This window comes from Lutra lutra, chromosome 2, assembly GCF_902655055.1.
Source record: "Lutra lutra chromosome 2, mLutLut1.2, whole genome shotgun sequence".
Taxonomy (NCBI): Eukaryota; Metazoa; Chordata; class Mammalia; order Carnivora; family Mustelidae; genus Lutra; species Lutra lutra.
The window spans coordinates 1,904,874-1,917,224 of NC_062279.1; the positions used below are offsets into that span (position 1 = coordinate 1,904,874).

The window sequence follows — 12,351 nt, forward strand, 5'->3', positions numbered from 1 at the left end:
AGCCTCCGGGCAAGACTTCCCTAGACTGTGCCCATCCTGCCTGACTGACTCCCGGTTTCCACGGGGCAGGACCTCCCCGATTCCCCGCCTCGGCCCCCCGCGGGCCAGCGGTCCGTCTGCCTCTGTGAGCTGGACCCCTTCACGTGCCTCCTGCCGCGTGTCCCGCCGCGCCGTCCGCCGTGCTGGCTCGTTCCCCAGACGTCGAGGCAAGGTCTGGTCACGCCGCAGCGTGCGGTAGGCAGCCTTCTGTTCCGGCCGAACACCACGTGTGTACACCGCATGTTCCTTATCGGCTCGTGCACTGACGGACACGGAGGTCACGTCCGGGCCTCGGCTGCGGTGAGTCGTGACGCAGTGAATGTGGGTGCGGCATCTCCTTCAGATCTGCCCGTTTTTATGGATGAAGAGCCAGAACTGGGCTGGCTGGGTCACACACGAATGTAATTTTTAATTTTTTGAGGAGCCTCCGCACTGTTTTCTGGAGCGGCTGCCCCGGTTTGCGTTCTCAGCGGCCCTGCACGGCCTCCGAAGTCCTCGCGCCCGCCGACACTCGCTCTTCTCTGGGTTTCTGCTGTGGTTTGGTCTGAGCCCTTCTGGCAGTGGGGAGACCTAGCCTGGGCCACGGATTGGCATTTCCCCGGTGAAGAGCGGCCTCAAGCCCTGTCGCCCATCGCTGCTGGCCATCTGTGTGTCTTCCTTGGAGAAGTGTCTGTTCGGGTCCTTTGCCCATTTTTAAAACCGGGCTGCTTTTGGTAGTGCACCTTCTGGTTTAAGGAATGTCGGGCAGAAGTTGGGTATTTTAAGCAGATTAAAATGGGACTGAGGCCCAGGCGACCGAACGGCTCTTTAGTTAATCTCTGCTGCAGGTGGGAGGCGTGAGGCGGCCGGGGGCGGGCTGGCTCTGGGTGGGCAGCCTCAGCCCCCTGGGGTCCCAGGCAGGAGGGAAAGTGCTGAGACCCTTGTGGATGTGACTAGGTGGTCGTGGCCTGTGTGGCGGCGGCTCCTGGGGAGCGGGTTGAACAAGGTGGGGCCAAGGTCCCGTGTCCCGTCCACAGGCCAGGTCGAGGGGTGTCTAGGTGGGGGGTGGGTCGTGTGTCCCACCCACAGGCTGGGGTCGGGCAGCCCATCATACCGCAACCCGAATGCCAGGACCAAATTCTTCTGGGAGAAACGAATGCCGTTCACACCGGCGAGAACAGTCTAGGGAGAGTCCGGAAGCCGTGCTGCTGGGATAAGCGGGGTCCTGTGACTGGGACGTCTCGCGGACAAGGCCACACCCCATGTCTCTGAGCATGCTGGTGGTTTCCTAGTGGCTGGTGTGTTCCATGCACACACACACACACACACACACACATATACACACGCAGGCCCATGGCTTCATCTGCAGAGGACAGTCCTGGACGCACGGAGGTAGTCGAGCCCACACGGGCGGTGCGGGAGGGTCTTAGACCTGGAGGCAGTGACGCTCTCTCCTGCCAGGGGCCAGCGCTGTCCCAGCTCCGCGTCCTGCGGCTCTGAGTAGCACGGCTGGGCCGGGCAGCCTCTCCGAGAGGCCAGAGGCGGCGTCCTGGGAGGTAACACCCTGCTTGGGGGAGGGGCTGGAGTGTTCGGAAATTTACTGTCAGGGCTGTGAGGCGCCAGTAGGTCTCTGGTCTCTCCCTGGAAGTGAGACTGTTTTGTTTCCTGGGACTCAGGTGACAGAGGTGCCATTTGACAGGAGGTGGGGCCCTGTAATCGTCCCTTTGTGCCTGGAGGGGCCACCCCTGTGGGCGGACCCGGATGCATGCTCCCCCGGGACCTCCCCAGCGAGGGCAGCGCTGGCTTCCTTCTGGAGGGGTTGCTGATCAGCAGAAATAACACGCCAACATCCTGTTTATTCGATACCCCTTACCACACAGGTATTAAATTAAATGCTGGGCCACTGGGGTACTAAAGGGGAGAAAACACAAGGTGAAAGTAGTTAGCCCTCCATTAGGTACTGGGGACACTCAGGTGAGTCAAGTCAACGACTTCTGCTCTGTCTTTGTCGCGTTTTACAGACACATTCGCTGACTTCTTCCGCTGGGTGGGTCCTTGGCTGTGTTCCCGATCCGCCCCATGTGCGAACGTGGAGAGTTTTTCGCGCGTGGGCACTGGGGCAAGGCATTTCCTCCGATTATCGCGACAAACTGAGCTGGTGTTACAGGTGGGGAGGACGGCGAGGTAGGCCAGCCGGCCGGCGGGCACACCCTCTTCATGCCGAGCTGTGGTTCGAATGGAGTCCTTTGGCTTCTGAGGTCCGGGCCACCCCATTCGGCCTGTCTTCTTGGCGCCACGTGCCCGGGTCCAGACCACGGCCACGCCAGCTTGTGTGGGACACATGCGCACAACGATGGACACCCAGCAATCATCCGGTGGCTACATGCACGGGAAGCACATCTGTGCTATTAACTATAAATAAGATGGAACTTGGCAGCTGGGCACGGCTCCTCTTTTAGGAAAGGCCTTCCTGCTAAGTTAACTTCAGGATGAGACCCGTGAAAGCTTGAGAGTTTCTGGAGTAAAAGAAAAACCAAGAAACCTCCCAAACACACAACCCCCGAGAGTCGGGTCCGCCGACCAGCACTCAGCAAATGGCAGCCAGAACTTGGGCAGCTCTCGGGCTCGTCCGGAAGCACCAGCAAAGGGCCTGGGGACCCTCAGCTCGACAGGACCGAAAAGAAGGCTGAGAATTTGTGTGGGAGCGTTAAACAGAGTCGGAGGAACATCAGGCATGGCAGAACCTCGGCCTTATGCGCTGTCCTGGGAGGAGAGAGGTGCTCTCCGTGGGTCAGGACGGACACTTGGTACTTTCTGATTTTCATTTTTTCCAGCTCGTCAATTTTTCCCTCCTAAGATCAGGCTGATGACTGATGATGTAGGTCATGGATTTGGGGCTAGGCTGTCCCTGTGGCTATATTTAGCATCTTCCCAGGCCATAAATGGGAGGGAGGGCTGGGCATTTGGAGGGAGAAATAGCTCTGCCTTCTTCAGCCAGAGCCTCGTCGTGGGTGAGCTGGGTGAGGCAAAGCTGCTCTCCTCTTGGTCTTTTTCCTCTCTCTCTGGGTAAGTTTCTTTTCTCCTTTCCTTTTCTGATTTGGGACTTTGCAGGAACGACTAAAGACGTGTGCCGAGGCTGGGGCCATCCGATTTCCTCCGTGGACCTGTTTCGGGGGAAGCTGGTGTGAGCTGGCACGTTCACCGAAACACAGAAGGCAGCCAACAACTTGGCCTGAGTCTGTTTCTTGGACCGGATTTCAGGATTTGCTTTGTTTCCCGTGGTCACAACCTCCACTGCCATCACGTGCGGTCGCCCCAGAGCCCCGGCCCGTCAGCCCCAGGTCTGTGGTGGCTCCCGGGGGACCCCCAAGCCCATGCGCCAAGGTCTGTGCTTTCCCGAGAGTCTGAGCCAGGAAGGTACCCATGGGGACAGTGCAGGTGTGAAAAGGTGTGAAATAGAACTGGCCATTTTCTGAAGAGAAGAAGGGTCATTAGGTCATTTGCACGCCCTAGACACGGGTGTCTGGGGGACACGGGTATCTGGGGGACACGGGTAGCTGGGCGTCCAGGCTGCTCCTTGGCTCTACAGGCTTTCAGCTTGGAGCGACAGCTTCTCACGGCTGTCTTCTCGTCTGGGCTCTCCGAGGAGCTATAATCCTGCAGAGTCGCTGGGCTTGGTGCCCCCGCTGGCGCCTGGCGCCGTTCCCCGTGCCTTGGAGCTGTGCCTGCTGGAGGGCAGTGGGGCGGGGGCTGGGAGGCAGCCGGGCTCAGGCCAGCGGGGTCGTTCCACTGGGAGGGCTCCCTTTTCCCACCTCCTGGGCTCAGCCCTTGCTTCCCAGGCGTGAGTGACCCAGGCATCAAAGATTGAGGGGGGCAAAGGTCACTAAGTGGGTTTTTTAAATAAACCAGGTCCGGCCTCTGCTCGCAGCGAGTGTACGTGGAGCCAGCGTTGACGGAGGGACGCCCGTCCCTTACCAAAGCGAGAGATTCTGGGGTAAACCCTAACTGGTGGTGACGCAGCTGTGTGCGTTGCTGGAAGGTTCTCCCGTCCAGGAAGCCACACGTGATCTTGTCGCTCGATTGAATTTGATCCTGCAGGAGCGTCAGGACAGAAGGACTCAGGGTCCTTGGGGGCCGGAGAGCTCTGTGTCCGCAGGGACAGCCTCCGCCGCTCCTACCGCGGCCCCGAAAGCTTGTTCGGAGAAACGCGGCAGAAGTCGAGCTGCCGGGAACCGGGTGCCACAGCTTGTTGGACGCCTCGTGGAGGACGACGTTTACAGGGATTTTGTGCTCGGTGGTCGTTTCTTTTGGTGCCGAGCCGTTCGGGGAAAGCTTCGGGGAAGGAGACCCCGGTGCGGACGAGCTTGGGCGGAGCCCGTCTGGGGTTCTGAGGGTTCAGTTCCTCGGGGGCCTGGGCCAATCGTGCGCCCTCCTGTCATTTCTTTTCCTCTCAAGAAGCCTTCATTTGGTGTGTTCACTGACTGCGACTTTTTAGGTGTCCTTTATGAGGTGGCAGTCACGCATGGTCGCTGAAATGTTTCTGTGAATTAAAATCCTTGCTGGCCTGAAAGATGGGTGTGAGGGACCCGGCGTTAGGTGTGAGCAGGTCCCGGACGCACGGTCCCCTGTGCCGGAGGGCGGGCTCGCGTTTCCTGTTGGTGTCATTCTGAGATGTGTGCGAAGCTTTCCGTGAGCTGGTGGGCTGGGTGCAGAGTCAGGAGGGCGAGGCGGGACACTGGCCCTGGGTCCCACGGGCCGGAGACCTGGGCGGATGGTTTCCACCCCCCAGAGCTCTGTTTCCTCGCAGGGAAGGCCGGCATGCCAGCAGGACAGCGTGAGCTCACACACGTCGAGCTGTGGAGCGGCCTCTGGTTTCAGACGAATGCCTGTGCCCCAGGCTGTCACTGCCTGGCATCTGCTGAGTCCGCAGGGAGCCGGTTTCCAAGAGAGCTCCTTGCTCTGGCCTGGGGAGCTCAGGGACAACGGGGGAGGCTCTGAGACCCGAGGTTCCCCGGGTGGCCTGGATGTGGGCTCGGCTGCGTGGTGGGCCTGCTGCTCTGTCCGGCTTGCCCATGGCAGGGGGGAAGACAGTCCAGGCAGGAGTGGGGGCTGGCGATGACACATTGGGCCAGGAGTCCCCTGTGTAGAAGACGTGAGCTTGCAGCCGTCCGCGGAGGAGGGCCTCTGAGACTGTCCCGTCCTTGACAGGCAGTGCTCCGTGATTCAGGTGCTCTGCGTGTTCGTGGAGTGGGAGACAGGTAGGAACGAGGATGACCCCATCGGCAGAGTCCCCGGAAGCTCCCGATGCTGATGGCCCTCAGCTTCGTCAGGTGGGAACAAGTGCAGGGACGTGTTCTGAGACGGCCACGGCCCCCACTGCCTTGGGTGGTGGCCGGGGGAACTGTAGCAGGTGAACTGGCAGAGCGAGGAGGGCAGGAGCCCCGTGCCCTGGGTGCTGGCTGTTCCCGAGTGCTCGCTCCTCCCAAGGGCGGTGCTGAGGCCCCGCAGGCCCACAGGCGCATCAGCCATGGGCCGGTTAAGCGATGTAGTGAGGGCCGGTCGGCCGGAGCGTCGGCCGGGCTCTGCGGGGCGGTTAAAGGGGTCCCCGGGCTGTGAGGACAGCTGGCCTTTCACACTCAGAACAAAAGCACAGGCCCCTTGAGTGTGCCCGGCCCTCTTCCGGGGCGCTCTCTCCCCCAGTTTAAACCTGTCGAGGTAGCCCATCCCCTCTTCTCACCTGGGCCATCTGCGGACTCGTCCCTTGGCCAGAAGTGCGAACAGGTCTGAAGTGAAGTCAGTAAGCACAAGCGGATGTTGAGGCGGGACATGACCAGGCCACCCCGAGTGCCTGTGGGGGCTGCTTGGAGAGTTGATTTTTAGGAGGGAAAATTAGTTTTAGTGTGGCAAAGTATGAAAGGCCCAGACACAGAGGTCTGGGTGGGTCAGCCCTTTCTACATGGTTTTAGGGAAATCCTTTCTCCTCTCTGGGGTCCTGTCCCCACCCCAAGTATAACGGGTTTGGATAATCCCTCAGGATCTTTCCAAGTTCTGTGACCCCATGCTTCTAGGAAATCACAGTCTGCAGGAAATGGGCCGCCGGGAGTCTGCTCGGAGGGCGTTCTGTGTTTGCTGGGTTTCCTCATGGACACTCCAAGGGTTCTGAGCGAGGCGGTGGTGCAGGGGGTAGGTGCAGGCTGTCCCACCTCAGGGCGGCACCTGCCCCCTGTCCCCTCTGATCTGCATCCCTGTTGTCCCTGGCGCCGGGCCATGGGGCCTTGCCTTAGAGTCGCTTCTATAAATTGGGGCAGATTATTCTAATCTAAATACCAAGGACAAGTGGAGCTCAGATTTGGAATTCCTTCAGTCCTTTCTTTAGGGAGTTGGTGATCACCGAGAATTAGGAATGCTGTCGATGCTGCATTTTAGCGAGACCTGAGTCAGCCAGGGAGCTGGCACCTGGTCTGTTTGGGGGTGCGCACGGGTGGCAAACCGCTGGGTATCCTGTGCCTGTGCTACTCCGTTCACAGACACACTGCCCTACGGATCTCAGTCACTCCTCATTTTCCAAGAATTTAACCAAAATGTGCTGGCTTGCCCACTTCCCCCCGGCTTTCTTGCTGGCCCCTACCCTGCTCCCTGCCCACCCCTGCCATCCACGTCCACATGTAACCAGTGAGATGCGACTTTTCTGCACAGTGTCCTGGAGATGAATTCCCTTTCTAGGTCCCCTTTCGAGCAGTGAAGCCCCCGGCTCGCGGGGCAGACGCGGAAAGCCCCCGTGTGTGGCGGCAGCCCTTCCGGACGGATCTCTTCTGGCGTCTCATCGAGCATCTAGAGATCCTGTGTTTTCTGGTCTCTTCCCTTTGCTTGTGGGGATGCCTGCCCCTGCCCCATCTCCACCGGTCAGCCTGCCCATGGTCAAGCTTCTTCTCGAGGGTCACCTCCTCGGGGGCCTCACCTGGCGGCCCCCTGTCCTGCCAGCTGTGCTCCCTCTTCACTTCCCAGAGCAGCTCGGGTCTCCCTCTGCTCTTATCTTGTATTCTAAGTATCTGTTTATGTCTCTAGTCCGTGTTTTATTTTGTCCTTATCACTCATGTGGCTTTTCACGCTGCCTTGACCCAGCGGGTTTTCCAAACGTATTTGTTGAGCTCACACTGCAAAGAAATATAGTCCAGGTTTCGGATTTTCAGAGACACAAACCCATGATGATATCTGGTCCCGGGGAACTTACTAGGGATCCCGACTCGAAGCCCGAGATTATATTCACTTGGACAGTGTTTCTCCCATCCCCCATCCCCTGAATGAGTGTCGTTAGTGGAAGTTGACTGTCCCCCTGGGGATGCCGGTGCAGAAAGTCCAGCAGCAGGACCGCATGTGTGAGGGAGCTCGGCACTGTCTGACTCACGCTTTGCTCACAGGTGCACACCAAGATGTCGCTGGTCGCCGTGCCCTTCTACCAAAAGCAACACAAGCACTTTGACCAGTCGTACCGCAATGTTCAGACAAGGTACCTTCTGGATGAATATGCTGCGAAAAAGTAAGTTGAAATCCAGCTTTCGGACTGGTAGATCTTTGTTTGTGGGGTCTGGCATTAACGGGCTTTACCTCGTCCCCTGCACCCTGGCCATGAACTGGTTTGGGGAGGGTCAGGGATGGCACATTACTAGCACCGGCAGGGAAATTCGGCTCTCCTGATTGCCCAGCAAACTCCGTGTGGAGCACTGCTGGGACCCTGGTGGATCCCAGTGGATCACAATAGATCCTGGTGGATCCCGTGGATCCAGGGAGACTGGCTCTGAGCCCCTCATTTAGGTTATGAAGGCAGAGACTTTTGAGTAAGTGCTCCTTGCCGGCTCCTCCTCATGCAGCTCGCAGAAGTACAATCTGAAAAGTCACCAGCGCAGAAGGGCAGCCAGGAGGGACAGTGGCAGGGGGAGAGAGGCTTCTGGGGGCAAAGGGATGATTGCAGGGAGGCTGATGTCAGTAGTTTTGCTCCAGTATTAGTAAATGTAGTAGAAAGGTGAATGTATCCTCTGCCTCAGTGGCTGGTGAGAAGCCGCAGGTCTTGTGCTAGTGTCTGGAGCCTGGGGTCCTCGGGGACATGCCACACCTGCCTGGGGCCGCAGATGCCCTCGGTCTCAGGGGCCCGTGAGCCGGCCGTGCTGCCCAACCGGAGGCAGTGCCGGGCGTGCCGGGCTGCGGTCTCTGGAGCTTGAGCGTGTCACCAGGAGGCTATATTTAGACATGCCCGTGGCCCTCGTGTCAGTTGCCATCCCTGTAACAAAGAGCCAAACACCCACAGTCTCCCAGCGGCCTCTGGGAGCTTCAGATCCCCGGACATGTGTATAATCACGGCATTAGGCCACAGCGCGGGGGGAGGCATTCGCAGGCATGGGTGTAAAATGGTGAGGGAGAGGAGTGCGTGTGTGAATGCGCCCCTCTGAGGACACACGTGTGCAGACCTGCCAGTGCAGGGACGTAGGTTTCTGTGTGTGTGTGCATGCGCGTGACTGTGCACGTGTGTGTGAGTGTCTATGTGTGCACGAGTGCACAGATAGGGCAGTGCCTGCTCAGGGATGTAGGTTTCTGTGTGTGCACATGAGTGTGTCAGTGTGCACGCATGTTTACGGTGCAGGTGGGGCAGTGCCTGCGTAGGGTTTAGGTTTCTGTGTGTGGGCACGTGTGTGTGAGTACACGTGTGTGTGCGTGCATGCGTGTCATTGTGCACACATGTTTAATGTGCAGGTGGGGCAGTGCCTGCGCAGGGACGTATGTTTCTGTGTGTGCGTGCATGTGTGTGTGCGCACGTGTGTGCACACGTGCTGGTGTGCTCAGGGAGACACACACATGTGCACGTGCTCATTCATGTTCCTGTGCTGGCACGGTTCGAGGCTGACTTGCGTGCAGGAGAGAGGGGTGCAGTTTTTCAGATGACTTTGCACACTCCTCCAACACACCTGATTGTTTGTCCCGTGTCCCTCCAGGCGCACGTCCACCCAGTCGTCCTCCCAGAGGTCTCTCTCCCAGAGGTCGTCCTCCCAGAGAGCGACCGGCCAGACGGCGTCTGGAGGGACCACCTGTAGCATCTGCGCCAAGAGACTGAGAACGGACGCTCTGGAAGAGGAGGAGCACGAGAAGAAACGGAGGTAACGCCCTGTCCTCCGCTCCTGCGCCGGCCAGCACGGCGGCCTCGCGTCTCCGTGGGCAGGGGCTCCGCGGGGGTGTGCGGCCACCACGGGAACCACGACACGCCATTAGCCGAGAGCCTGGAGGGTCACCCTTGCTTCTCGCGAAGGCAGTTTCCGCTGTCCGGTGCTCGCTTTCTTCTCTCCCGTCTGTCTCAGTGAGTCCTACGGGATAACCGTGTGGGGCACTTTCCGGAGCGTTCTGCACAGCAGAACCTGCCCATGGGGCCACGACGCGGGGCCATGCCGTGTCCGTGCTCTGCCCTGTCCCACACCGCACCCCCCAGCTTTGCGCAAGGAGCAGCCTTCTCCTGTGAAGGCGCCGAGACCTGACAGGTTGAAGTTCATGTCGAGTTTCCACTGACGAGCCTTTAGCCATGAACGCGGCCAGATTATTCCCAGATCGCAGAGAAGCAGGCGGAGACCTTACAAGAACCAAACAGTGAAGCAGCCCATGATGGTTTGTGTTAGACCTGCTCTGGTTTTCCCCCTCGCCTCCCTGGACTTTTCTAGAACATTTTCTCTATATTCGAACACACTTAAAACCTGAAGGGAAAAATGAGAATTTGGCAGACACGTCCTATTTTGAACGCTGCACTACGAAGCAGGGATCCGTGTCACAGACACAGGCCGCCGAAGAGATCAGGCTCTATTGTGCAAACTTCGAATGATCCTTTCGAAGCCTTGTGGGAACGTTGCCGTATAAATTTTATAATAAAACGATGATTTCTTTTGTGAGAGAATCACTTCAACATGTACACGTGACCAAAATCTGGATTTTCTGTTACTGGACTATTTAAAAAATGGTTCTGTCTTCATTTAGGGTGTGGTTGTGGGGAGTGAGAAGCCCCGACCCTTATAATCTTATTAATTATTCCTGGTGGTGACCTTGAACACGTCACAGAAACTTTCTATTCCCCGATTTCCATAGGAGTGAATGGGGGGAGGTTGACTTGTACTGACTGGAGGGGCTGGGCCGTGGGATACTGTGATGTACGTGGTTGTGGTGATAAAGGCTCTGGGGACAATCCCTACAGTGGGAGGTCCTTTTGAGACTGGAGGGGCTCCTCTCCCAGAGCTGTCTGTTGACCCCCAGCATGTATGTGGGTTGTGGCCTGGGTCTCTCTGGCTCCTTGGTCCCCCCACCCCCTGGGGCAGATGCTAGTTTAAGGTGTGGGACAAACGCGTCCTTGAAAGATGGACCCATGGGTGCGTCGGTTTGAATCACTATTGTGTCTTCGTGTGATGGAAAAGCCAAGGCGTCCTTGGCGTGCTCTGAGCTCGAGGCATGGCCCTCCGGAGGATACGGCGGGTTAGAAATACCCCTTCGGTGCCTTTCCATCTGTCCTAGTGGAAGACGGGCCCAGAGGCATGAACAAGTCCATTTTAGGGGCTTCAGACTCCCTCTGTGTTGCTGCGTCCCGGCGTGTCTGCCCACAGCGACCCTTCTGAGCGAGCGCCGGCCTCGGGATGGTGCTGACTGCACTCCCCGCAGTAAAGGAGGGCTGGCCCATCTTCCCCATAACTGTTTTATTGATGAGTCGTACACCTGCCCTTCTTACAACAGCTCCGGGGGTGGTATTCGCTCACTAGCTGGGCCATAGTCTTGAAAGAAAGACATAAAATGAAGCAGAAATAACATCTCTCCCTTCCTCTCCGTGTGCCCCACTTGAGGAAAGGTTGGTGGCGAGCGTTTGTGGCCTCCAGACCTTCGAAGAGCTCTTACCCTCTCTGCGTGTCGTGACACTAACGTCCCCTCTTCGCCTGGCAGGTACCAGTCTCTGGTGGCTGCTTACGGGAGGCCAAGCGGGAGCGTTTCCTCCGGGAGCTGGCTGAGATGGAGGAGAACGTGCACCTGGCCCGCGCCCAGGCTCAGGACAAGCTGGACAGATACGCCATCCAGGAGATGGTAGGGGGACCCCGGGGCTCTGTGAGAGGCGTGGGTCTGGGGTGGGCTGGCCACGTGATGTGCGGATGGCCCGTGGGCAGGCAGCCTTGCTTGCCTGGGCCGCACCCCCTTCCCACAGCGCACTGACCTGTTCTTGCTTCCCGGGGCAGGTGGAGGACAGGCTGGCGGGCCACAGTCACTCATACTTGGAGCGGATGCGCCGGGCCCCCGAGATCCTGGTGCGCCTGAGGTCCCACACGGTCTGGGAGAGGATGTCTGTGAAGCTCTGCTTCACCGTACAAGGGTTCCCCACGCCTGTGGTGCAGTGGTGAGTGCGGGGTTCCTGCCCCGGGGCCCAGGGGGGCCGTCCCGCAGTTCCTCTTAAGGAGCCAGGAACGGTGGGGGCCAACGTGCAGAAGGGGACCGACCCCTGGGGGGCGCGCATGGCACACACCCTGTCCCACTGCCCACCGCGTGCAAAGCTTGACGGGACGTACATTTAAATATTTATAAACACTCCCCGAACGTCCACTGTCAGCGCCGTACCGGCCCTGTTATTTCAACTTAGCTGAGTTTTCAGAGGATTGTTGTTCAAGAGTAAGTCCCTTCAGATGACCTGAACGCGGCCGGGCAGCATGTGGGGCCGTGGCCGAGGGCCTCCGGTGACGTCAGGGGTCGCGTCTCCAGGCCCCGAGGACCCTGTTTTCTGCATCTGTCGCATACGTGTTTGTTTCCCACTTGCTGGAAGCGATAATGATCTCCCCCGAGTTCGTAGCCTGCTGCAAAGGCCACACACATTTCCTTGTAACCTAACCAGGTGCTCAGCACATTCAGAGAATTAGTGCCGGGTCCCGTGGCTGTTGGCCAGGCGGGCTGGGGAGGCAGAGACCCCACTGACTCTCGGGCTCAGGGAGACGAGGTCCTGCCGTCCTGGGTGGGGCGCGGAGGCCGGCTTTGTGCCTTCGGGATCCTGCATGACTCTGCGGAGAGGCTGGCCTGGGACCCAGCTAACGTGGGTAACATTCTTTTCCCCGGGAGTGATTTATCCTGCATTCCTCACGCATTCCGAGGACACCCGCAGCGTTCTCTGTCACAGGCTGAGGGTGGCCCCAACAGGCTGGGTTCTGCAGCAGCCGCTCTTCCTTGGGCGGATGGACAGACATGGGCCTTGGGTCAGTCCCCTCGTTGCACCACGGTGCACCGGCCTGAGGTCCTGTGAGGTGGGGCTCCCAGGGCAGGGCGATAACTTCCCCAGGGGCC

The 12,351-nt window shown here is 58.9% G+C and overlaps 1 protein-coding gene across 1 annotated transcript in view; it reads left to right on the top strand.

Moving 5' to 3' along the window:
* Positions 1-3,198: 3,198 nt before the first annotated feature.
* The window catches only part of MYOM2 (myomesin 2), a 71,442-nt gene continuing 62,289 nt past the window's right edge, over positions 3,199-12,351 (top strand). Inside the window, 6 exon segments of the mRNA XM_047713570.1 lie at positions 3,199-3,359; positions 7,437-7,555; positions 9,003-9,164; positions 10,975-11,000; positions 11,003-11,112; positions 11,262-11,419. Of these exon segments, the coding sequence (XP_047569526.1) occupies positions 7,449-7,555; positions 9,003-9,164; positions 10,975-11,000; positions 11,003-11,112; positions 11,262-11,419 (563 nt within the window). The 5' untranslated portion in view covers positions 3,199-3,359; positions 7,437-7,448.